The sequence below is a fragment of the Oncorhynchus tshawytscha genome, linkage group LG10 (genome assembly GCF_018296145.1).
Source record: "Oncorhynchus tshawytscha isolate Ot180627B linkage group LG10, Otsh_v2.0, whole genome shotgun sequence".
Classification (NCBI taxonomy): Eukaryota; Metazoa; Chordata; class Actinopteri; order Salmoniformes; family Salmonidae; genus Oncorhynchus; species Oncorhynchus tshawytscha.
Window position 1 is genome coordinate 54,531,399 of NC_056438.1, and position 25,878 is coordinate 54,557,276.

General features: G+C 41.7%; 1 protein-coding gene and 1 pseudogene across 8 annotated transcripts in view; both read right to left on the reverse strand.

Moving 5' to 3' along the window:
- Nucleotides 1-6,835: 6,835 nt before the first annotated feature.
- Nucleotides 6,836-22,417, reverse strand: LOC112259606 (annotated as a pseudogene).
- A 358-nt stretch (nucleotides 22,418-22,775) lies between these two features.
- The window catches only part of LOC112260451 (ras GTPase-activating protein nGAP), a 90,611-nt gene continuing 87,508 nt past the window's right edge, over nucleotides 22,776-25,878 (reverse strand). For all 8 annotated transcript variants that reach the window (XM_024435569.2, XM_024435568.2, XM_024435566.2 and 5 more), the window contains one exon: nucleotides 22,776-23,849. In XM_024435569.2, coding sequence (XP_024291337.1) covers nucleotides 23,682-23,849 — 168 coding nt within the window. In that variant the 3' untranslated portion in view covers nucleotides 22,776-23,681. The remainder of the gene's footprint in view (nucleotides 23,850-25,878) is intronic.

A 25,878-nucleotide genomic window follows, 5' to 3' on the forward strand; every position in this document is an offset into this window, starting at 1 on the left:
CTCCATGGATTGATGACAAATTGGTTGAAAGAGATCAGGCAGAAGGAGTGGCTAATACGTATGGCTGCACATCTGACTGGCTGACTTACTGCAAATTGATAGTGGCAAGAAGAATTATGTGAACCCTTTGGAATTACCGGGACATCTGCATAAATTGGTCGTACATTTTTATCTGATCTTCATCTAAGTCACAACAATAGACAAACACAGTCTGCTTAAACTAATAACACACCAACAATTATATGTTTTCACGTCTTTATTGAACACACTGTGTAAACATTCACAGGACAGAGTGGAAAAAGTATGTGAACCCTTGGTTTTAAAAACTGGTTGACCCTTTGGCAGCAATAACCTCAATGAAACGTTTTCTGAAGTTGTGGATCAGACCTGCGTAATGGTCAGGAGGAATTTTGGATGTGACAAAACTGTTTCAGTTGAGCAATATTCTTGGGATGTCTGGTGTGAACCGCTCTCGAGGTCATGCCACAGCATCTCAAATCGGGTTGAGGTCAGGACTGGGCTACTCCAGAAGGCATATTTTCTTCTGTTGAAGCCATTCTGTGGTTGATTTACTTCTGTGTTTTGGGTCGTTGTCCTGTTGCATCACCCAACTTCTGTTGAGCTTCAATTGGCAGACAGATAGCTTTACATTCTCCTGCAAAATGTCTTGATAAACTTAAGAATTCATTTTTTTTGTCAATGATAGCAAGCTGTCCAGGCCCTGAGGCAGCAAAGCAGCTCAAACCATGATGCTCCCTTTACTTTACATTTGGGATGAGGTTTTTAATGTTGGTGTGCTGTGCCATTTTTTTTCTCCACAAATATTGTTGTGTATTCCTTCCAAACAACTCAACTTTACTGTGTAACATCCAGAAGCTCTTTTGCAAACTTCAGACATGCAACAATGGTTTTCTTGGACAGCAGTGGCTTCTTCCGTGGTGTCTTCCCATGAACACCATTCTTGTTTAATGTTTTATGTATCATAGACTCGTCAACAGAGATGTTAGCATGTTCCAGAGATTTCTTTGTCTTTAGCTGACACTAAGATTCGTCTTAACCTCATTAAGCATTCTTCACTGTGATCTTACAGTCATCTTTGCAGGACGGCCACTCCTAGGGAGAGTAGCAACAGTGCTGAACTTTCTCCATTTATAGACAATTTGTCTTACTGTGGACTGATGAACATCAAGGCTTTTAGAGATACTTTTGTAACCTTTTCCAGCTTTATGCAAGTCAACAATTCTTTATCTTGGGTCTTCTGAGATCTCTTTTGTTCGAGGCATGGTTCACATTAGGCAATGCTTCTTGTGAATAGCAAACACACATTTTGTGAGTGTTTTTTATTGGGCAGGGCAGCTCTAACCAACATCTCCAATCTCGTCTCATTGATTGGACTCCAGGTTAGCTGAGTCCTGACTCCAATTAGCTTTTGGAGAAGTCATTAGACTAGGGGTTCACATATATTTTCCAACCTACACTGGGAATGTTTAAATGATGTATTCAATATAGACAAGAAAAATACAATAATTTGTGTGTTATTAGTTTTAGCAGACTGTGTTTGTCTGTTGTTGTGATTTAGATGAAGATCAGATCAAATTTGATGACCAATTTATGCATAAATCCAGATAATTCCAAAGGGTTCACATACTTTTTCTTGCCACTGTATATTTTGTGACTAAACTCAACAAAAATAAGAGAATGCATTATGAAGCCAAGATGAATGATGGGAAAAAAAACTTTGCAGTACTTTAAATTAAATTATGGGCAGAAAGACATTCAACTTCATATTTCATTGAATCAGATGGCATTTTCATCACAACCATTTGATGTTGCCAATTGTTTTAATGATGACTTAATTGGGAAAGCGGGCACACTTAGGCAGGAAATGCCAACAACGAACAGTAAGCCATCGTACTCATGCATAAAGAAAAGCATTGAACATATTGAATTTTGTCAAGTTAGTGTGGGAAAATTGTTATCGATCAATAATGACAAACCTCCTGGCATTGACAACTTAGATGGAAAGCTACTGATGGTAGCTGACTCTATAGCCATTCATATCTTTAATCTGAGCCTTGAGATAACTCTTTGTCCTCAGGCCTGGAGGGAAGCCAAAGCAATTCTGTAAGCAAATGAACAACTTTGAGCATGCTTATAGAGAAGCGCTCTCCAAACGTACTTTACTGACACAAATGACTGATTGGTTGAAAGAAATTGATAATAAGAAGATTGCGGGAGCTGTACTGTTAGATTTCAGTGCAGCCGTTAATATTATTGACCATAAGTTATGTGTTATGGCTTTTCAACCTCTGCCATATTGTGGATTCAAATCTATTAGAACTCAGATGGTTTTCTTTAGTGGAAGCTTCTCTAATGTCAAACATGTAAAGTGCGGTGTACCACAGGGCAGCTATCTAGGCCCTCTACTCTTTTCTATTTTTATCAATGACCTGCCACTGGCATTAAACAATGCATGTGTGTCCATGTATGCTGCTGATTCAACCATATACACATCAGAAACCACAACAAATGAAGTCACTGAAACCATTAACAAAGAGTTGCAGTCTATTTTGGAAGGGGTGGCCAGTAATAAACTCATCCTGAACATTTCTAAAACTAGGAGCATTGTATTTGGTACAAATCATTCCCTAAGTTCTAGACCCCCATCTGAATCAGGTAATGAATGGTGTGGCTGTTGAACAAGTTGAGGAGACTAAATTACTTGGTGTTACCTTAGTCTGTAAACTGTCATGGTCAAAACATGTAGATTCATTGGTTGTAAAGATGGGGAGAGGTCTCTGCTTTTTTGACACCACACTCCAAAAAGTCCTGCAAGCTCTAGTTTTCTTATTTTGATTATTGTCCAGTTGTGTGGTCGAGTGCTGCAAGGAATGACCTAGTTAAGCTGCAACTGTCCCAGAATAGAGTGGCACGTCTTGCTCTTCAATTGTAATCAGTGGGCTAATATAAATACTATGCATGCCAGTCTCTCTGGCTAAGAGTTGCAGAGAGACTGACTGCATATGAACGCGTTGAAAATCCCAAATTCTTTGCATAGTCACTTACCCCACCAGACATGCCACCAGGGGTCTTTTCACAGTCCCCAAATCCAGAACAAATTCAAGAACGCGGACAGTATTATATACAGTGTATTTCGAAATTAGTCAGACCCCTTGACTTTTTCCACATTTTCTTACGTTACAGCCTTATTCTAAAATTGAATCATTTGTATTTTTCCCTCGTCAATCTACACACAATACCACATAATGACAAAGGAAATAAAATGAACTATCACATTTACATAAGTATTCAGACCCTTTACTCAGCACTTTGTTGAAGCACTTTTTGGCAGTGATTACAGCCTCAAGCTTTCTTGGTTATGACACTACAAGCTTAGCCACCTGTATTTGGGAGTTTCTCCCATTCTTCTCTAAAGATCCTCTCAAGCAGCATTGCTGCATAACCATTTTCAGGTCTCTCCAGAGATGTTTGATCGGTTTCATATCCGTGCTCTGGCTGAGTCACTCAAGGACATTCTGAGACTTGTCCCAAAGCCTCTCCTGCGTTGTCTTGGCTGTGTGCTTAGGGTTGTTGTCCTGTTGGAAGGTGAACCTTCGCCCCCATCTGAGATCCTGAGCGCTCTGGAGGAGATTTTCATCAAGGATCTCTCTGTACCTTGCACCGTTCATCATTCTCTCAATCCTGGCTAGTCTCCCAGTCCCTGCTGCTTGAAAAACATACCCCCAGCATGATGCTGCTGCCACCACCATGCTTCACCGTAGGGGTGGTGCCAGCTTTCCTCCAGACATGACGCTTGGCATTCAGGCCAAAAAGAGTTCAATCTTGGTTCCATCAGACCAGATATTGTTGTTTCTCATGGTCTGAGAGTCCTTTAGGTGCCTTTTGGCAAACTCCAAGAGGGCTGTCATGTGCCTTTTACTGAAGAGTGGCTTCTGTCTGGCCACTCTACCATAAAGGCCTGATTGGTGGAGTGCTGCAGAGATGGGAGAACCTTCCAGAAGGACAACCATCCCCACAGAGGAACTCTGGAGTTCTGTCAGTTATCATAGGGTTCTTGGTCACCTCCTTTAACAAGGCCCTTCTCCCCTGATTGCTCAGTTTGGCTGGGTGGCCAGCTCTAAGAAAAGTCTTGGTGGTTCCAAACTCCTTCCATTTAACAATGGAGGCCACTGCGTTTTTGGGGACCTTCAGTGCCTCGACCCAATCCTGTCTCGAGCTCTACGGACGATTTCTTTTACCTCATGGCCTGGTTTTTGCTCTGACATGCACTGTCAACTGTGGGACCTTATATAGACAGGTGTGTGCCTTTCCAAATCATGTCCAATCAATTGAATTTACCATAGGTGGACTCCAATCAAGTTGTGGAAACATCAAGGATGATCAATGGAAACAGGATGCACCTGAGCTCAATTTTGAGTCTCATAGCAAAGGGTCTGAATACTTATCTAAATAAGTAACATTTATAAAAACCTGTTATCGCTTTGTCATTATGGGGTATTGTGTGTGTATAGTGATGAGAATTGTTTTATTTAATCAATTTTAGAATAAGGCTGTAATGTAACAAAATGTGGAAAAAGTCAAGGTCTGAATACTTTCCGAACGCACTGTACATTCCATTTAAACATACTTAACTCTGGCCTTAACCGCCCCCCTTTTGCTAACATATGATGGGGGTCCCTGGGCAAGAAAAGGTTTCGTAGTATGGAACATTAAAGGTGCAATATGCAGAAATCAATCTGCCATTTCCGGGTTGCTAAAATTCAAATAGTTTACCTAATTTCAGTTTGTGACAAAACAAGCAATGTATGGTGTAGAGAATCATTGTACCATCTAAACTGCTGTGAAATATCCTTCCAGTAACCAAAATATTGTATTTCCAGCTGTTTGAAGCTGGTGTACAAAAACCGAAAGTAAAAGACGCAAAAACAAAACTTAAGAACAGAAAACACTTAAATAGCGCACACAGAACAGCTCTTCAGCTTCTTAGACATGCTTTCAATAAGTGTCGGATCTATAACTCACAATTCTATGAGAATTTGGTCAAGTCGCCCAAAAAGTTTACATATTGCAGCTTTAAGGGGAAGCAAAGATTGTCTATTATATTGACCAGAAAGTCAAGTGCCACTCTAACAATTGAAATATGTCCTCAGGTGAGACTCTTCTAGTCAATGAGAGGGCAGATATCCATATGAACAACAAGCCATAGAGATGGATAGAGGACTCATCTTTGTCTCATCTTTGTATCTTTGCCATTATAGCAATCGTTGATAGCCTCAATGGCGCTGCCCATGCTATCTCCATTTTGAAGCTGTCAATTTTCTTCATTGGCTGATTGCTCCCAACTCATAGGAATCCCGACTCAGTTTACTACTTTTAAATTATGGAAGTCCTCGCTGACAATGTCCATGCTAAAACGGGTTATATACATGATGTCGCTATGACAACATGCACAACGCCTATAGTTGTTCTTTTTCAAAGTTGTCAAAATGCCATGTGCGTCCACTTTTATCAGTGCATTCGTAACAACCTAACCATTATGGATCAAGTAAGCCTTACTTAGCAAATAGGCAATTACAGTTTAACACTCATTGACCTCCATACAAAAAAATCCTCACTTCGTGGGTCTGTTTTTGTGGACAGATTTTGGGTGTAGTAAAACCTCTCCCTTCGCCGCTTACTCTCTTGGGAAAGTGGTGATTCTGGGGAAATGAATCAACTAAAGCTAGGAGGAACCCTAGATTGTCAGCAGCATGATAATCTGTGATAGTGTTGTAGTAAGTGTAATAAATGTGGCATAGTAAAGCAGACCTAATTTAAATAGGTGTACGCTGTAAGCTTCACCTCAGTGAAAATAGTGTACAACCTCACTCATGCCGACTCAAGTAGAAAACCAAGGATTGATCAGTAACATGAAATGTTCTTTCTATTCAGCTTCTCCCTCAGCCCCAACTGAAGCTCACCAACAACCACATTCATGATAACCACGGGTATGGCGTGACCATTCTTGTTCCTGACAATCTGTACAAAGTGAGTGAGGACCTGGAGCAGACAGCCAGTGGGGACATGAACAAGACAGATCATCTTTCCAAGGCCCTGCAGAAACTCAGCATGGAGATCACCACCAACAAACTGGAGTACAACACAAAGGGCGATGTAGGATTCCTGAGTCTAGGATTGCAGCATAAATGTGTTGTACACAATGGTTAAAACAAGTTGAAGAAACCAGACCTTTGACAGACAATTCACTATTGAATGTAGCTGTTTGCTCAGTATCTTGCCATGCAACAGCTGTTACTACTTAAGTCGATTATTTTTCTTGTGTTCATGTCCATTTCAATGTAAAGTTAAAAGCTTTCTTTATGCACTGGCCCCATAAACGTGCACTTTATATGAACAATGAATTAAATGTTTTTTTCAAAATGGTGCTTCTTTTTGTGCCTTCAGAGGAAATGCAAAGGAAATCTGGCGGTGTTGGAGAAAAGTATTTTATTGAATTGATTTCTTTAATGATCATCTTTAAGTTATAAATCACTGACAAAATGAAGCTCATGAAATGAAATATTTAACACTAACTAATCCAATGAGTCAGTCTAAGAGATAATACAGAGAATGGATGATCTATATAACAAAGACTTAAAATTGTTAAATTATTATATGTGGGCCAATAACCTTGACTTCAAAGTGGTGGTGGTGGGGTGTCACACAATGCACAACTAAAACAAAAACATCCGTAGACATTTTTCTAATATTACAGTCAAATAAACAAACATCATATTATGCATTTTTATATACAACATCCAAAAATGTACATGCTCTAATATCCCTGACACCCCCTGTATCCACCACCTACACTCCGCCACGGCTTCCTCTGTTACTTCCTCCTCCTCTGTACCCTCCTCCACTTCCATCAAACCTGCCCATTTTAGGAGGACGTGGACCAACGGCAAAACTGATAAAGACAGAAAAATACACTGCTCAAAAAAATAAAGGGAACACTTAAACAACACAATGTAACTCCAAGTCAATCACACTTCTGTGAAATCAAACTGTCCACTTAGGAAGCAACACTGATTGACAATAAATTTCACATGCTGTTGTGCAAATGGAATAGACAACAGGTGGAAATTATAGGCAATTAGCAAGACACCACCAATAAAGGAGTAGTTCTGCAGGTGGGGACCACAGACCACTTCTCAGTTCCTATGCTTCCTGGCTGATGTTTTGGTCAATTTTGAATGCTGGCGGTGCTTTCACTCTAGTGGTAGCATGAGATGGAGTCTACAACCCACACAAGTGGCTCAGGTAGTGCAGCTCATCCAGGATGGCACATCAATGCGAGCTGTGGCAAGAAGGTTTGCTGTGTCTGTCAGCGTAGTGTCCAGAGCATGGAGGCGCTACCAGGAGACAGGCCAGTACATCAGGAGACGTGGAGGAGGCCGTAGGAGGGCAACAACCCAGCAGCAGAACCGCTACCTCCGCCTTTGTGCAAGGAGGAGCACTGCCAGAGCCCTGCAAAATGACCTCCAGCAGGCCACAAATGTGCATGTGTCTGCTCAAACGGTCAGAAACAGTCTCCATGAGGGCCCAACGTCCACAGGTGGGGGTTGTGCTTACAGCCCAACACCGTGCAGGACGTTTGGCATTTGCCAGAGAACACCAAGATTGGCAAATTCGCCACTGGCGCCCTGTGCTCTTCACAGATGAAAGCAGGTTCACACTGAGCACGTGACAGAGTCTGGAGACGCCGTGGAGAACGTTCTGCTGCCTGCAACATCCTCCAGCATGACCGGTTTGGCGGTGGGTCAGTCATGGTGTGAGGTGGCATTTCTTTGGGGGGGGCGCACAGCCCTCAATGTGCTCGCCAGAGGTAGCCTGACTGCCATTAGGTACCGAGATGAGATCCTCAGACCCCTTGTGAGACCATATTCTGGTGCGGTTGGCCCTCGGTTCCTCCTAATGCAAGACAATGCTAGACCTCATGTGGCTGGAGTGTGTCAGCAGTTCCTGCAAGAGGAAGGCATTGATGCTATGGACTGGCCTGTCCGTTCCCCAGACCTGAATCCAATTGAGCACATCTGGGACATCATGTCTCGCTCCATCTACCAACGCCACATTGCACCACAGACTGTTTGGCGGATGCTTTAGTCCAGGTCTGGGAGGAGATCCCTCAGGAGACCATCCGCCACCTCATCAGGAGCATGCCCAGGCGTTGTAGGGAGGTCATACAGGCACGTGGAGGCCACACACACTACTGAGCCTCATTTTGACTTGTTTTAAGGACATTATATTAAAGTTGGATCAGCCTGTAGTGTGGTTTTCCACTTTAATTTTGAGTGTGACTCCAAATCCAGACCTCCATGGCTTGATAAATTTGATTTGTCAGCACATTCAACTATGTAAAGAAAAAAGTATTTAATAAGAATATTTCATTCATTCAGATCTAGGATGTGTTATTTTAGTGTTCCCTTTATTTTTTTGAGCAGTGTATGTAAACCAGCTGTATTTGGTTTTCAAAACAGACATACAGTGGGGCAAAAAATATTTAGTTAGCCACCAATTGTGCATGTTCTCCCACTTAAAAAGATGAGAGAGGCCTGTAATTTTCATCATAGGTACACTTCAACTATGTGTACCTATGATTTTACGATTTTTTTCCCTCCAGAAAATCACATTGTAGGATTTTCAATGAATTGATATCAAATTATGGTGGAAAATAAGTATTTGGTCAATAACAAAAGTTTCTCAATACTTTGTTATATACCCTTTGTTGTCAATGACAAGGGTCAAATGTTTTCTGTAAGTCTTCACAAGGTTTTCACACACTGTCGCTGGTATTTTGGCCCATTCCTCCATGCAGATCTCCTCTAGAGCAGTGATGTTTTGGGGCTGTTGCTGGGTAACACGGATTTCAACTCCCTCCAAAGATTTTCTATGGGGTTGAGATCTGGAGACTGGCTAGGCCACTCCAGGACCTTGAAATGCTTCTTACGAAGCCACTCCTTCATTGCCCGGGCGGTGTGTTTGGGATTATTGTCATGCTGAAAGACCCAGCCACGTTTCATCTTTAAAGCCCTTGTTGATGGAAGGAGGTTTTCACTCAAAATCTCACGATACATGGCCCCATTCATTCTTTCCTTTACACGGATCAGTCGTCCTGGTCCCTTTGCAGAGAAACAGCCCCAAAGCATGATGTTTCCACCCCCATGCTTCACAGTAGGTATGGTGTTCTTTGGATGCAACTCAGCATTTTGTCCTCCAAATACGACGAGTTGAGTTTTTACCAAAAAGTTATATTTTGGTTTCATCTGACCATATGACATTCTCACAATCTTCTTCTGGATCATCCAAAAGCTCTCTAGCAAACTTCAGACGGGCCTGGACATGTACTGGTTTAAGCAGGGGGACACGTCTGGCACTGCAGGATTTGAGTCCCTGGCGGCGTAGTGTGTTACTGATGGTAGGCTTTGTTACTTTGGTTCCAGCTCTCTACAGGTCATTCACTAGGTCCCCCCGTGTGGTTCTGGGATTTTTGCTCACCGTTCTTGTGATCATTTTGACCCCACGGGGTGAGATCTTGCGTGGAGCCCCAGATCGAGGGAGATTATCAGTGGTCTTGTATGTCTTCCATTTCCTAATAATTGCTCCGACAGTTGATTTCTTCAAACCAAGCTGCTTACCTATTGCAGATTCAGTCTTCCCAGCCTGGTGCAGGTCTACAATTTTGTTTCTGGTGTCCTTTTGACAGCTCTTTGGTCTTGGTCATAGTGGAGTTTGGAGTGTGACTGTTTGAGGTTGTGGACAGGTGTCTTTTATACTGATAACAAGTTCAAACAGGTGCCATTAATACAGGTAACGAGTGGAGGACAGAGGAGCCTCTTAAAGAAGAAGTTACAGGTCTGTGAGAGCCAGAAATCTTGCTTGTTTGTAGGTGACCAAATACTTATTTTCCACCATAATTTGCAAATAAATTCATTAAAAATCCTACAATGTGATTCTCTGGATTTATTTCCTCATTTTGTCTGTCATAGTTGAAGTGTACCTATGATGAAAATTACAGGCCTCTCTCATCTTTTTAAGTGGGAGAACTTGCACAATTGGTGGCTGACTAAATACTTTTTTGCCCCACTGTATCTCACTACTGAAAAAAGTAATATGCTGTGCTACTACTCACTGAGTGGAGTAGATCATACTGTATACAAATGTTGATAACCTACACAGAATAAACTAATCCAATAATGCCACTACAAGTATGTATGGTATGTCATGTTTATCAGACTATGGCTGCTAGAGCTTTGGTCAAAAGTAGTGGACTATGTTGTGAAAAGGGTGCTATTTGGGACATAATCTCGATATTTTCCTACTACCCTGAGCTGAGAAGTCAGTCGTGTTGATCTTACCGTAGATTGTTGACCATGAGGTTAAGCCCGGATGCGGAGGGCTTGGTGATTTGGAGGATGATGTTGAGCATGCGCTCGTTTGTGGGGTCCAGCTGTCTGATGTACTCAGGGTCTTTGATGACTTCCACAACAAGGGCCTCCATTCCAGCCCTCAATGCAGCTATGCAACCAGCCACGTCATGAGGTATCTTCAGTTTGATCCTGTAAATACCGATGGTGGTTTTATTTGCTTGACCCCACAATTTATGCTTAATCTAAAACCCTTTTTAGTATTCTAAGTAGATATGCAGGAAAAAACATGTTTCCACTATTGCACCACTTTAAAAGATGGTAGCTACACTCACCAATCATCCAGCTCAATGATTTCCCCGTTTGATGTGAATTTCTTGGCGGCAAATAAGATCAGCTGGAGTGGGCTGACTGGTGTCATTCCTTTGGCGGAGATGGCTCGAGTCCGGATCTGGTGGAAAACAAAAGACGAGTGGTCATGAACTGTAGTAGTAGTGTTAACTGGTTGGTGCAGTCAGACTGAATTGTACACCAATTTACAATCATAACTTGTCATCGAACACTGACAGAGTGACCCCATTAGCTCACATTTAAGCGCCTAAATAACCGGTACACAACCTATAGCATAGTAAACCTATGACACACCAGTATATTCATATTATGTAGACATTGACAACTTCTAATTTGAGATCCTACCTTTTCACTAAAGACAAAGAACGGTGATGGGTAGGTAATGTCCTGGCTGCTGAAGGGGCAGTTGACAGAGCATTTATGGATGAGGGCATTGCGCCCCTCAGTGGTGAGAATCTTCCTCTTCTCCTTGTGGTAGCACACGTTGGGATAGGAGCCGTATGTCAGGAGAGAGATGACCACGTCAAGGTTGAGGTCAGGTCCAACGTTGTTGAACATCTGTGTCATCAAACACTCTTAGAAAAAGACAAAAAAACAGTAAACTATTTCAGATGTGATTGTAAATGATGCCAATACAGCTACACAAATTGTGTTGTTCACATTGCACCCTATTCCCAATAAAGTGCACTACTTTTGCCCAGGATCCATAGGGCATTTGAGACAGACAATTTACCCTCAGCGAAGCCAGAGTTGATGAGGATCTCCTTCGGCTGCACTTTGGCCTCCCAGGTCATCCTCATTGTGGATATGTTGAGCCTCTTGTGTTCACAGAATCTGCACTCCTCATCCTCACCTCCAAATTCTACAATGAATTTAACAAGCCTTTCTGATCTTCATTTTCCAGGTAGTGAGAGAGAATAGGAGCGTTTCATTCTAATCCATAAGAGCGGATTGGTTGTTTTCTAGATGTACATGTTGCATGTTTCTATTAAGCCGGGACTCACCTCGTCCCAAGCCTAGAAGACTAACAGCAGTACCACGTGGTCTGAGAAGCGGGTGCCAGCAAAGTTATGGTGCACGTAGCGCAAGCGCTTGCCATCGTTGATGAAGGGCCCTGGGAAGCATGACGCTGCAGAGATGGTGCACACTGCATCTCCAACACTAGAAAGCAGAGCAGAGAAAGCACCTACTACTGAAACCATTTCTCATTGGAATCAAAACAGTGCATGTGTATAGCGATTTGTCAATATTGAATAGTATCTTAGGGAAGGATTTTTACTCAATTCATGCACGACTTCTGATGCAGCACTCACTCACTTGAATATGCAGCCCATAATCATCATCTTTCCCAGCCGTGGCTCGATTGGAAGCTTTGCAAGGATACTTGCAAGGATACTCACTCGGGTACTTGGCCACCTCCCTGACCAAGGCTCTTCTCACCCGATTGCTCAGTTTGGCTAGCTCTAGGAAGTCTTGGTGGTTCCAAACTTCTTCCATTTAAGAATGATGGAGGCCACTGTGTTCTTGGGGACCTTCAATACTGCAGAAGTTTTTGGGTACTCTTCCCCAGATCTATGCCTCGTCACAATCCTGTCTCGGAGCTCCACGGACAATTCCGTCAACCTCCTGGCTTGGTTTTTGCTCTGACATGCACTGTCAACTGTGGGTCCTTATATAGACAGGTGTATGTCCAATCAATTGAATTTACCACAGGTGGACTCCAATCAAGTTGTAGAAACATCTCATAGATGATCAATGGAAACAGGATGTACCTGAACTCCATTGCAAGTTTCATAGTAAAGGGTCTGAATACTTACGTAAATAAGAGTTCGTTTTTTGTGTGCAATTTTTCGCTCTGTCATTATGGAGTATTGTGTGTAGATGGAGGGAAAACATTTATTTAACCAATTTTAGAGTAAGTCTGTAACGTAACAAAACGTGGAAAAAGTAAATGGGTCTGAATACTTTCCAAAGGCACTGTATATGCTGTCTTGGGTAAATAACTGAAACTAGCTCCAGTAGGCTAATCCTTTTGAGTGGGAACTGGATTACTGTAATGTATTATATGGACTGGAATATGCACACCGTTCAAACCTTGACAAAGGAGGGAGAGAACATGTGATTCTGGTGCAGCACATGCGGCCTACAAAGTTAGGCTAGTAAATTTGATTTTCATTTTGAAATACAGTACCAGTCAAAAGTTTATACATACCTACTCATTCCAGGGTTTTTCTAAAATGTTTACATTGTATAATAATAGTGAAGACATCAAAACCATGAACTAACACATATGGAATAGTGTAGTAACCAAAACATTGTTAAACAAATCAAAATATATTTGACATTATTCAAAGTAGCCACCCTTTGCCTTGATGACAGTTTTGCACACTCTTGGGATTCTCTCAACCAGCTTAACAGGTGTGCTTTGTTCAAAGTTAATTTGTGGAGTTTCTTTCCTTCTTAATGTGTTTGAGCTAATCAGTTGTGTTGGGGTGGTATACAGAAGATAGCCCTGTTTGGTGAAAGACCAAGTCTATATTATGGCAAGAATAGTTCAACTAAGCAAAGAGAAACGACAGTCCATCATTACTTTAAGACGTGAAGGTCAGTCAATCCTGAAAATGTCAAGAACTTTGAAAGTCTCTTCAAGTGTAGTCGCAAAAACCATCAAGCGCTGATGAAACTGGCTCTCATGAGGACGGCCACAGGAAAGGAAGATACAAAGTTACCTTGCTGCAGAGGATAAGTTCATTAGTTACCAGCCTCAGAAATTGCATCCCAAATAAATGCGTCACAGAGCTCAAGTAACAGACACATCTAAACATCAACTGTTCAGAGGAGACTGCGTGAATCAGGCCTTCATGGTCGAATTGCTGCAAAGAAACCACTACTAAAGGACACCAATAAGAGGAAAGACTTGCTTGGGCCAAGAAACATGAGCATTGGCCATTAGACCGGTGGAAATCTGTTCTTTGGTCTGATGAGTCCAAATTTGAGATTTTTGGTTCTAACCGCTGTGTCATTGTGAGACTCAGAGTAGGTGAATGGATGATCTTCGAATATGTGGTTCCCGCCGTAATGCATGGAGGAGGTGTGACGGTGCTTTGCTGGTGACACTGCCTGTGGTTTATTTAGAATTCAAGGCACACTTAACCAGCATGGCTACCACAGCATTCTGCAGCTATACACCATCCCATTTCGTTTGCACTTAGTGGGACTATCATTTGTTTTTCAACAGGACAATGACCCAGCACACCTCCAGGATGTGTAAGCGCTATTTGACCAAGGAGAGTGATGGAGTGCTGCATCAGATGACCAGATGACCTCACCTGACCTCAACCCGATTGAGATGGTTTGGGATGAGTTGGACTGCAGCGTGAAGGAAAAGCAGCAAACAAGTGCTCAGCATATGTGGGAACTCCTTCGAGACTGTTGGAAAAGCATTCCTCATGAAGCTGGTTGAGAGAATGCCAAGAGTGTGCAAAGCTGTCATCAAGGCAAAGGGTGGCTACTTTGAAGAATCTAAAATATATTTAGATTTGTTTAACACCTTTTTGTTACATGATTCCATATGTGTTTTTTCATAGTTTTGATATCTTCACTATTATTCTACAATGTTTAAAATAGTAGAGATAAAGAAAACCCTTGGATGAGAAGGTGTGTCCAAAATGTATGTGTGTATGTATGTATGTATGTATGTATGTATGCATGCATGTACATACAGTGGGGCAAAAAAGTATTTAGTCAGCCACCAATTGTGCAAGTTCTTCTACTTAAAAATATGAGAGAGGCCTGTAATTTTCATCATAGGTACACTTCAACTATGACAGACAAAATTAGAAGAAAAAAAATCCAGAAAATAACATTTTTTAATTTTTTAATGAACATGAGAAACAAGATTATCTGGTCTGATGAAACCAAGATTGAACTCTTTGGCCTGAACGCCAAGCGTCACGTCTGGAGGAAACCTGGCGCCATACCTACGGTGAAGCACGGTGGTGGCAGCATCATGCTGTGGGGATGTTTTTCAGCGGCAGGGACTGGGAGACTAGTCAGGATCGAGGCAAAGATGAATGGCGCAAAGTACAGAAAGATCCTTGATGAAAACCTCCTCCAGAGCGCTCAGGACCTCAGATTGGGGCGAAGGTTCACCTTCCAACAGGACAATGACCCTAAGCACACAGCCAAGACAACGCCGGAGTGGCTTCGGGACAAGTCTCAGAATGTCCTTGAGTTGCCTAGCCAGAGCAGCGATGCTCCCCATCCACCTGACAGAGCTTAAGAGGATCTGCAGAGAAAAATGTGAGAAAAATCACCAAATACAGGTGTGCCAAGCTTGTAGCGTCATATGCAAGAAGACTCGAGGCTGTAATCGCTGACGAAGGTGTATCAACAGCATACTGAGTAAAGGGTCTGAATACTTATGTAAATGTATATTTCCATTTTTTGTTTTTTTTCTAAAAACCCTTTTTTGCTTTGTCATTATGGGGTATTGTGCATAGATTGATGGGGAAAAACGATTTAATCCCTTTTAGAATAAGGTTGTAACGTAACAAAATGTGGAAAAAGTCAAGGGTTTGAATACTTTCCGAAGGCACTGTATATTAACATGACAATATCAAAACAATTCAATGTGTCTTCTGCTTAGGGCCGACCCCATTTAGTCGATTGATCGATTGTTTGGTGGATAGGCTGTTTCTTAGATTTCTTTAGTCGAGTAGTAGCAAAAAAAAGAAAATAAATGAAAAGAAAAGAAAAAAAAAGATCATGGTGTTCAAGACACCTGTCTGATTCGTGCCCATCTGAGTGGACTGATCCATTGTGTAACCATGGGTATGGTACAGTCCATCAGTCTAAGACATGTGCTACCGAAATTGTATATGGTTATATTATGTAAGAAAAGTGAGGAGAGAGGAAACCCCAACTTAATTCTCTGGTATTATTTTTAATTGATTTAGTGTTGTTTACACCTTTCCAAAATATATATATATATATATATAAAATAATAACCCTAGTATTTCCTTGATCTACTTCTTGTTAATATTGCTATTATTATCATCATTATAATAATAAGTAATGTTATTATCATTAGTAAGCTTAGTATAGCAGCCTTGTATAACCATCGAGCTGTAGGCCTCAGAGCACGTCCAGTTTAGTCTTAATACCGTAACTTACTTAGGCCTATATTTCAATTATATAGGCTACTGTATCAATCAATCTTTTATTCATTCATGTCATCACACAGCATACGAGTCAATCATGATTTGAAATGCAATCAAGAATTTTAGTTTTAAAGTAAAATAAAGTGACCATTGAATAATTAGTATACACAATAAAGAGGGCAAAAGTGCTCCATTTCAGATATTGCATTCACAAATGAATGCAACTGTTTTTGATCTTTGCTGTAATAAAAGGTTTTACATCAGACTCTCTGTTATGCATAGAATTTATTTGGTGTTGTTTACATTGTTCGAAACGGTCATGAAAATTATATTGTAATCTAACAGCACCAGTTTGGCACATACAATATGCACGAAGCGTTTGCTCCTTACCTTTCTTGATCTACTTTCCACAACTAGTCAAATTTATGCCACACATCTGACTTCCCTTTACCCCCTGAGCAACCAGTAAACGTTCTCCCGTTTTGAGTTTATTTGTCACGTCCTCTGATTCCAATTTTTCTGCCACATGTATTACAGTGTTCAGAGTTTGTTATAACCTATTTATTGATGTAATTATGAAAGGCTAAAAGGTCAGGCCCTATTGGTCACGTGCATGAGATGCGTACATGTGTCATGTAAAGAGAGCAAGGCTTGAGGGAATAGGGAATGTTATTCCAAAACAACAAATGAGGGATTTCGGTAACAGTACTTTTCAGTCAGAAATGGCTGTAATTATGTTGCAGCTTCAGCAACACAAACGGTTTGTGTACCGTGGTGGTCGCTGCAGCAGGGAATAGAGAGAAAAAAAACAGGTGCTAGTCACCCAGTCACTCGCTGTCTGAGCCAGGCCCGGCACAATCAAATCAATTGCGGTCAGACTCCCTCTAGTCATTTGTGTTTTTTAATTATTTCATCAAACAATTTGCTTAAAGCATCAGACAAACAGTGCATACAGTTGATTTGAGTAAAACACATAGGATGTGTCTGTATATGGAAAAATACACGTTTAAACATTTCACAAGAAATGTTTCACTCTTGGTCGACCAAGATTTTATTTTGTCTGGGACAGCCCTACTTCTGCAATGCTTACATCCAGGCTGTATTAGCTACACAAAAACACCTAATGTATGAATGAAAAATGAGGATATGAGAGACACTTACCAACAGTGCAGAACATGATGCTGGCATGGGGCCATGGGAGGATGGATTCAAAGCGGACACTGTACCCACAGCTCTTACCGACATCCTCTCCTCTCTCATAGGAAACACGCTCTGCCACAGACACTGCACTGATACGCCAGGGCTGAGAAAGAAGGGAAGGAGGACACTGTGATAAAGCAGTCAGTCATTAAGCCATCTGCACTTTTACATTCTATATACATTCATGTCACAGAACATGTCCTGGACCTGTGTTTCTGTTTGTAATATCTTTTAACGTTTACACACTGCCAAAATGTCCCAAGGAGACAAAGTCATTATCTTATCACAAACATGGAAGTCCATGCATATTTCATTTTGAGTCTTACCTGGGTTACAATAATGTTACAGTCGGACGCCCTCCCACTCTTGATGAACTGATCCAGGATGTACTGGGGAACCTGGGTGGTTTTGCCACAGCCAGTCGCCCCTCGAATGATCACCACTGAGTTACCCTGAACAGCAGAGATGTTCTCCCTCTCATAATTCTTCACTGGAAGCCCATCTCACTCCCCAATGACCTAGGAGACACGTTTTTGCATGTCAGTCAGACATAACAGACCATAATTTAACACTAAATCAAGATAATAGCTAGTAAGTCAAGGCAACAACACCTTCTGTAGGCTTTGATCTTGTTCCAATTGACAGGTCAGCTCATGTTGGAGGTCAGTGCTGATTTGCTCTGGGGTGCACTAGGGGGAAATGGGAATGATACTTTTAGATGGGATGGCAGGTCTACCATGACAAAATAGACTGCTTTACTTTAGAGAAAGTAAGGACACATTATGAAGAGAATAACCACAGAAAATACAGATATATTGTTGCATTTCTTTTAGTAAATGTACAGCTAGAAACAAGTCTGTCTCACAAATGCTAGTGGGGCCTCGTCGATATTGCTGCTGGTCCAGGGGTTCCAGTTAACTTGCGGAGGGGGACCAGGGCACCACCCCGGCCAAGGTTTGTCTCTGGGAGGGCTCAAACACAGCCATCTTCCCTTGGACTAGGGACACTATGGTACTTGGATCAGGTGGCGGGGGACAGGCAAAATGTTTAACTCAATCCTCATATTCAAAGTCATACTCAAATCAATCACATACAGTACCTTGCTTTTCTGTGCCACAGGTCAGATACTAATTGAAACTGTATAAAGGTTAATAAATGTAATCATATAAATTAGACTTACTGGAGGTGGAATTACAACACCCAGTTCTTGGGCAATACTCTTTAGCTGATGTTGCAGATCATCTACCACATTCACCTCAAAATCTTCCAACTGTGAAGACACCAAGGTTCAACGCTAGGGTTAAAAAAGACTTGCTGCATACTTTGTTGTAACCTTGAGACAGATGTTGAAATAAGGTGAACAAACACAAAGCATACAACATGAAGACGTCGTATTATTAAACAAATGTACTCCAAAAAGTGAAACATTTTTTTCCCCCAGCAGTAAAACACGTTACTTACAATTTCCCCCTCTTTCTTCTTAGTCATGCCAGTATAAGGCTCAATGACACCCAGATGGTAAAGTTGACGGACGATAGACAGCGCAGAGGACTGGGCTGCCAGCTTCTTGTTAGAGCCATGCTCGCGGGCAATTATCTCTACAAAACAAATTCAAATGTATTTCTTACTCGGCATGTGAAGTCATACTTGTCATCTCCAGAGAGGCACTAAACAATTTTGTCAACGCTTACATTTTTCTCCAGAACTTGGTAATATCGAATATTTCTGAGACTCATCTACAAACATTTAAACAAAGCAGTTTACGTCCGATAGACAATTCAGTTTGAGTTGACTGAAAAAGTCGGTACTTCCTTCTACCAAGCTGTCTAACAAACAACTGCATCTCAGCAATACAGCTCCTAAAGTAGAAGTGAAAAAATCCCATCATCCATAATGTTACTAAGCCTAATGTATCTGAATTCAGAATGATGTGTAACTGTCATGCTTTTACAGTTGATAAAACATGTATTAAACATTGGACCAACTGACCTCGGAGCTTGACAAGTCCATTGTCCACTCTGATGAGAACTTGAGGGAGCCAGTATGTTTTTCTGCCAGACTTCAATCAACAATCAACCTGATCACCACAGCCAGACTGTTCCACCCCTAGTGGAGCAAGTAACACCAGAAATCAAAACCACACAATATTCTGCCCATTCCATACCCCATTGTGGATGCAACCATGTGACAACTTTAGTGCAGCCTAAAGGATACCATATGTCTTGACAAGTAAGGTTGTGAATTCTGGCACCACATGTCCACATCTTTTTATATTAAGAATGACTTAGTCCAGGTAAATTCAAATAGGATCAATATTTGTACAAGGTATTGGTTGAGGTCATAGATATCCAATAACTAATTATTGGATTATAGAATCTCTATGGTTGAAGTATGAATAGTTCCAAAATGACTTCACCGAGATCTCTCAGGTGTTAACCGCACACCCATGAGGGATCTGTCTCCATAGCAGTCCAGCAGAAAAACATACAGTCCACATAACTAATGTATGTCTAAGGCTCAGCTCTTTGGTTTGTCATGAATGCGTTGGAGCAATATTCCTGATAAACTAGGTTACAAATGAATCTATAGAAAATCTCAATAACTAGGCATCCCGATGGGTTGCATCGCTGTCTGGTGTGGCGGCTGCTCGGCCTCAGACCACAAGGCACTACAGAGGGCCGGGCTTCCTGCCATCCAGGACCTCTGTGCCGGGCGGTGTCAGAGGAAGCCCCCCCACGCGCTGCTACTACTACTCTCTGTTACTATAGATGCATAGTCACTTTGATAACTTTACCTACAAATACATATTACCTCAATTACCTTGACACCTGTGCCCCCGCACATTGTACTGGTACCTGCTATTATATAGCCCCACTATTGTTATTTACTGCTGCTCTTTAATTACTTGTTATTCTTATCTCTTACTTTTTTAGGTATTTTCTTTAAACTACATTGTTGGTTAAGGGCTTGTAAGTAAGCATTGCACTGTAAGGGCAACACCTGTTGTATTCGGCCATGTGACAAATACAATTTGATCACTAGCTAATTGGAACCAGCCTGGTACACCATAGTTCAGGCTGGTTCCACCAGGCTAGCTGATCAACTTCCAGGCTGAAATATCCACCTGACCTGTTGTGGTCAGGCCCAACTTGGCTGTATTTGTAATCGGTTTGATTCTTCTCCTTCTGGAAAAACTGGTTCAGACGGGCTTTGGCATTCTCTAAAGTCCAGTTGCCATGGAGTCCTGCATTCAGATCTACCTCCTCAGACTCCAGTCTTGAAGGGGAAAATAAACATGTCAAAGTTTAAAATACAACATGTGTGAAGACCATGAATTACTACAAATGCATTGCCTATTAAATGTAATTCAGCATAAACATAGCTAATGATAGACATGAAACCACAACACTTTATAAATATTGTGAATTGACAGGTCCTACTGCCTGTGCCTCTTGCTCATCTCTCTTTGAGTAGTAGTCCTTAAGTTTGGCCCCACGATCCCATGGAGCATTGCTGTTTCCAGCACCTCCAGAATAATTGCCTCCACTATCACCTCCCGAATATCCCAAACCAGTGACACCTGGGAATGGTCCAGAAGGTTCATTCGCTGAAGCAACAGTTAAACATCAACATGAGTTATGACACCACATAAAGAGAGTTCACAAAACAGACTATACAGGACTTGGTGAAGTCAGTCTAGTGGGGCAGCAAGTAGCCTAGTGGTTAAAGCGTTGGGCCAGTAATCGAATCCCAGAGCTGACAAGGTAAAAATCTGTTGTTCTGCCCCTGAACAAGGCGGTTAACCCACTGTTCCTAGGCCGTCATTGTAAATAAGAATTTGTTCTTTAACTGACTTGCCTAGTTAAATAAAAAATAAAACAATACCTTGTTCAGCTTTCACAACCAGGTGAGGTGCACTTGGAGGAAGACTTCCAAAGCCGATGTTGCCTTTATCACCCCCTGCTCCCCCACAGCTAGGCTCACTGAAGTCAGGTACACTTACCTATAAATATGAAAAGTATTTTTAATACGTTATCATCACATGTGCATGACAAAATGTTTTATCTTGAATGATAAAAAAGCATTAGGTGTAATATGTTAATAGCTGACCCCAAGGGCTTGGACTTCAGCTGCATTCATTTCTCCAGCTCCGACAAGATAATTGACTAAGTCTCTGGCAGCATTTGCCTGGGAATCCTTCTTATTGGTGGAGTTTCCCATTCCAGTGTAGTTGAATCCCTCAATACGAACCTTGGAAGAGGTCAAAATATGAATGTTATTTACCAGATCATTGCTGATGCAGACACATTTTAAAGAATACAACTGACCTCACACAGAAACTTCTGCCGGTTTTTGTTTCCAGCTGCTCGAATGTCATAGCTAAGTTTCTTCTTCCCACACCAAGCATACAGGAAGTTCTTGATGTCTGCCATGGCGGATTTGTGGATATCTGTTGGAGCAGGGTTAATTGGCCGTGACTGACCTACAAATAATAATATATTGACAAGATAGTCTTATGACAGCTCTAACAATGGAAATATGTGTTCTCAAATATGGAAGGCAGACGAGGGGAAGCGAGATCAGGTGGGACCATTCTAGCCAGTGAGAGTGCAGGTAAACGTGTGAATGGGCACATTGATGAAAGCACCAGAAAATCCCATCCAAATCCATGCTATTTTAGCTAGCTATTTGACTAACAATATCACCGATGTGAGGACTCCGTTAACGTATATTCATTTATTCGACGCAGGCTACATCAAAATGCATGTATAGGTAGTTAGGTCAGACAAAAAAACGGTATACGTAACCTAGCTAGCCAGCTAGGCTAACGTCAGCTGAAAGATACACAAAAAAATGTAAAAAAAGATATACAAATGTTAGCTCGTTTAGAAGATTACGCTTCTGTACTAACGTTAACTGATGTTGCATGGGAATTATGGATATGACCAGCTAGCTAAATGCATGACACAATTAGTACGACTTGTATTTGTACGTTGCTCATCTTACCCAGTCAAGCTCCACCAGATACTTTCTTCAAACGAGCCGGCTAGCAAAAACAAACCATTCAGCCGGCAGACATGTTATGAGCACGAACTGGGGCCAGAGAGGAAGAGGAGAATCGTTGTCTGGGGCGCATACGTGGCTAGGACTCCCAGCCAGAGAGCCCCCTGGCAGTAGGACCACATAATTAGTCATTAGGATCTCTATGGGCAGAACGATGACTAGTTGCCGGACTCAAAATCCCAGACCTAGAGCGATGTGGGTAACAACCAATGCTGTGGCAACCAGTCTGTCTAAATTTAAATCTACCACATTTGATCGGTCATTGAGGCCTTCCAATCAAGCTGACAAGTATTTGTGTTTATACTCTGTTCTACTAACTGTAGTTCACTAAATCAAGTCACATTTTACAAAGTAACAATAACAAAATATTTATTAAGTGGATTTATGTAATGACTCCACAAATATGCAGTGTTTGACTTGGACTGAAATAGGTGCTGGTAATCATTTTGGGTGCAAGGAATATTTTAGGTGCAGTAGCACAAGCACTGCCCAAGTCGAGCACTGCAAATATGCATGTGCTTCAGCAGTAGTTGAATTACAAACCATATTAAAGTCACGAATGCAAAACATCCACAATGTTTACAGGCAGTTTTTATTCTCAACAACGTTCAACAACTGACAGATAAGCTATCATTGACATTCACCAGTTCATAGATTTTTGTGCAACAAAAAAGTGTGTGCCTAGGGGAAGGTTGGATGGGTGAGAACAGAAAACAGACTCTTAAACAGTAGTTATTGACATGAAATAGAAAATTGTACAAAGTCAGGAGGGCTGTCATGTTGAACATCTTCTCATGGGATCTTAAAGGCGTGCCAGTAGAAGGTACAGAAATAAATAACATTTGCTATTCTGTGGCAAGGTGGGAGTGAGCAGACACTTTGTTTTGAAGATCCAGTAGGCCGTAAGAACCTGAACTCAAAGGCCTATGGTTTCAGCTAACGATGGGCAAGCAGCAGTCCCAATATACTCTAAATCAGACAATCAAAACCAATGCAACCCCTAGTTTAAGACGACAAAAACAGAAGTTAAAAAGATTTTTAAAAAGTAGGGTTAGAAAAACAGTGCATAAAACGTTTTTTTGGTTTATTTTGCCCTTCCATTCCTATCATGACTATGTTTTTAGAGCTATAACTGCTCACTATGTGCTTATTTATTTCAACAAACCCCTTTGATATGTACATCTACTCAATATATCATCTCTTAATTAGAGAATACTTCAAATCTATTTAAAACTGCATTTGTCTGCATATGGGAATGTCATTTATAAAACAACAATTCGCTATTTCATGACAACAGTTGATCCCCCTGTTCACGTCTTCAAAAGACACGTCTTTCAGTATCATCGCTGTACACAACCAATGCAAGATACAAGCTATTTACATTCATATCTAGACATTCCTTGTAGAGCCACAGGTAATTGGTCTGTGTGCATGGAGAGAGTGTGACCATAACACCATCTCACATTATCTGACTAAATCAGCAGCTGCTGTTTTTGAACTCTCCGTTCTCAGTGATCGACAGTTTTGTGGGGTTGGTTGGCGAGAGGCCGTTGCGCAGGTTCTGCATGCTATAGCGCTCCTTCACCTGCGTCAGGGCACTCATCAGCCGAGAGTTGGCTGCATCCAGGGAGCTTATCCTCTTCTCCTGAAGAGAGAAGGGAAAGAGGGAGGGAGTGAGAATGAGAGGAAAACATTCATTTTACATTGGAGAATGAATTAGCAGGATAAGCTAAAGGATGATTACTACTATGTAGATGGTGAAATTCAAATATCACAAGCAAAGTCTGAAATATACCTCACTGAAATAGTTTTTGTTTATCAGCCAAAATTATAGATAAAACAAACTCATATCCAAGCATTGCATCATGTTTGTTTTTAAAACGAAAACATATTTTTTTTTATAAACAGTACCATTCAAAAGATTGGACACACCTACTCATTCCAGGGTTTTTCATTATTTTTTAAAACTATTTCCTACATTGTAGAATAATAGTGAAAACAAACTATGAACACATATGGAATCAAATAGTAATCAAAAAAGTGTAGGGTTAAACAAATACAAATATTTTATGAGATTCTTAAAAGTAGCCACTTTTGGCCTTGATGACAGCTTTGCACACTCTTGACATTCTCTCAACCAGCTTTCTATCATTATGTTAAATGTGCAACCAGAGGGAAAAGAACTCTGGACCACCTTTACTCCACACACAGAGACGCATACAAAGCTCTCCCTCCCCTCCATTTGGCAAATCTGACCATAATTCCATCCTTCTGATTCCTGCTTACAAGCAAACATTAAAGGAGGAAGCACCAGTGAGTAGATCACTAAAAATGTGGTCAGATGAAGCAGATGCTAAGTTACAGGACTGTTTTGCTTGCACAGACTTGAATATGTTCCGGGATTCCTCCAATGGCATTGAGGAGTACACCACATCTGTCATTGGCTTCATCAATAAGTACATCGATGATGTCGTCTCCACAGTGACCATACGTACATACCCCAACCAGAAGCCATGGATTGCAGGCAGCATCGGCACTGAGCTAAAGGCTGGAGCTGCTGCTTTCAAGGAGTGGGACTCTAACCCGGAAGCTTATAAGAAATCCCGCTATGCCCTCCGACGAACCATCAAACAGGCAAAGCATCAATACAGGACTAAGATAGAGTCGTACAACACCGGCTCCGACGCCCGTCGGATATGGCAGGGCTTGCAAACCATTACAGACTACAAAGGAAAGCACAGCCGAGAGCTGCCCAGTGACACGAGCCTGCCAGACGAGCTGAACTACTTCTATGCTCGTTTCGAGGCAAATAACACTGAAACATGCATGAAAGCACCAGATGTACAGGAAGATTGTGTGATCACGCTCTCCGCAGCCAATGTGAGTAAGACCTTTAGACAGGTCACCAGGACGTGTACTGTGAGCATGCTCTGATCAACTGGCAAGTGTCTTCACTGACATTTTCAACCTCTTCTTGTCCGAGTCTGTAATACCAACATGTTTTAAGCAGCACCACAGTGACTGTGCCCAAGAACACTAAGGTAACCTGCCTAAATGACTACCGAGACGTAGCACTCATGTCTGTAGCCAGTGCTTTGAAAGGTCATGGCTCACATCAACACCATCATCCTAGAAACCCTAGACCCACTCCAATTTGCATACCACCCAAACAGATCCACAGATGATGCAATCTCTATTGCACTCCACACTGCCCTTTCCCACCTGGACAAAAGGAACACCTATGTGCGTGCCAGCCCTCTCCTGTACTCCCTGTTCACTCATGACTGCACGGCCAGGCACGACTCCAACACCATCATTCAATTTGCCGATGACACAACAGTGGTAGGCCTGATCACCGACAACAATGAGACAGCCTATAGGGAGGAGGTCAGAGACCTGGCAGTGTGGTGACAGGACAACAACCTCTCCCTCAACGTGAGCAAGACAAAGGAAATGATTGTGGACTACAGGAAAAAGAGGACCGAGCACGCCCCCATTCTCATCGACGTGGCTACAGTGGAGCAGGTTGAGAGCTTCAAGTTCCTTGGTGTCCACATCACCAACAAGCTAACATCGTCCAAGCACACAATACAGTATTGAAGTGGGCACAACAAAACCTATTCCCCCCTCAGGAAACAAAGATTTGGCATGGGTCCTCAAATCCTCAAAAGGTT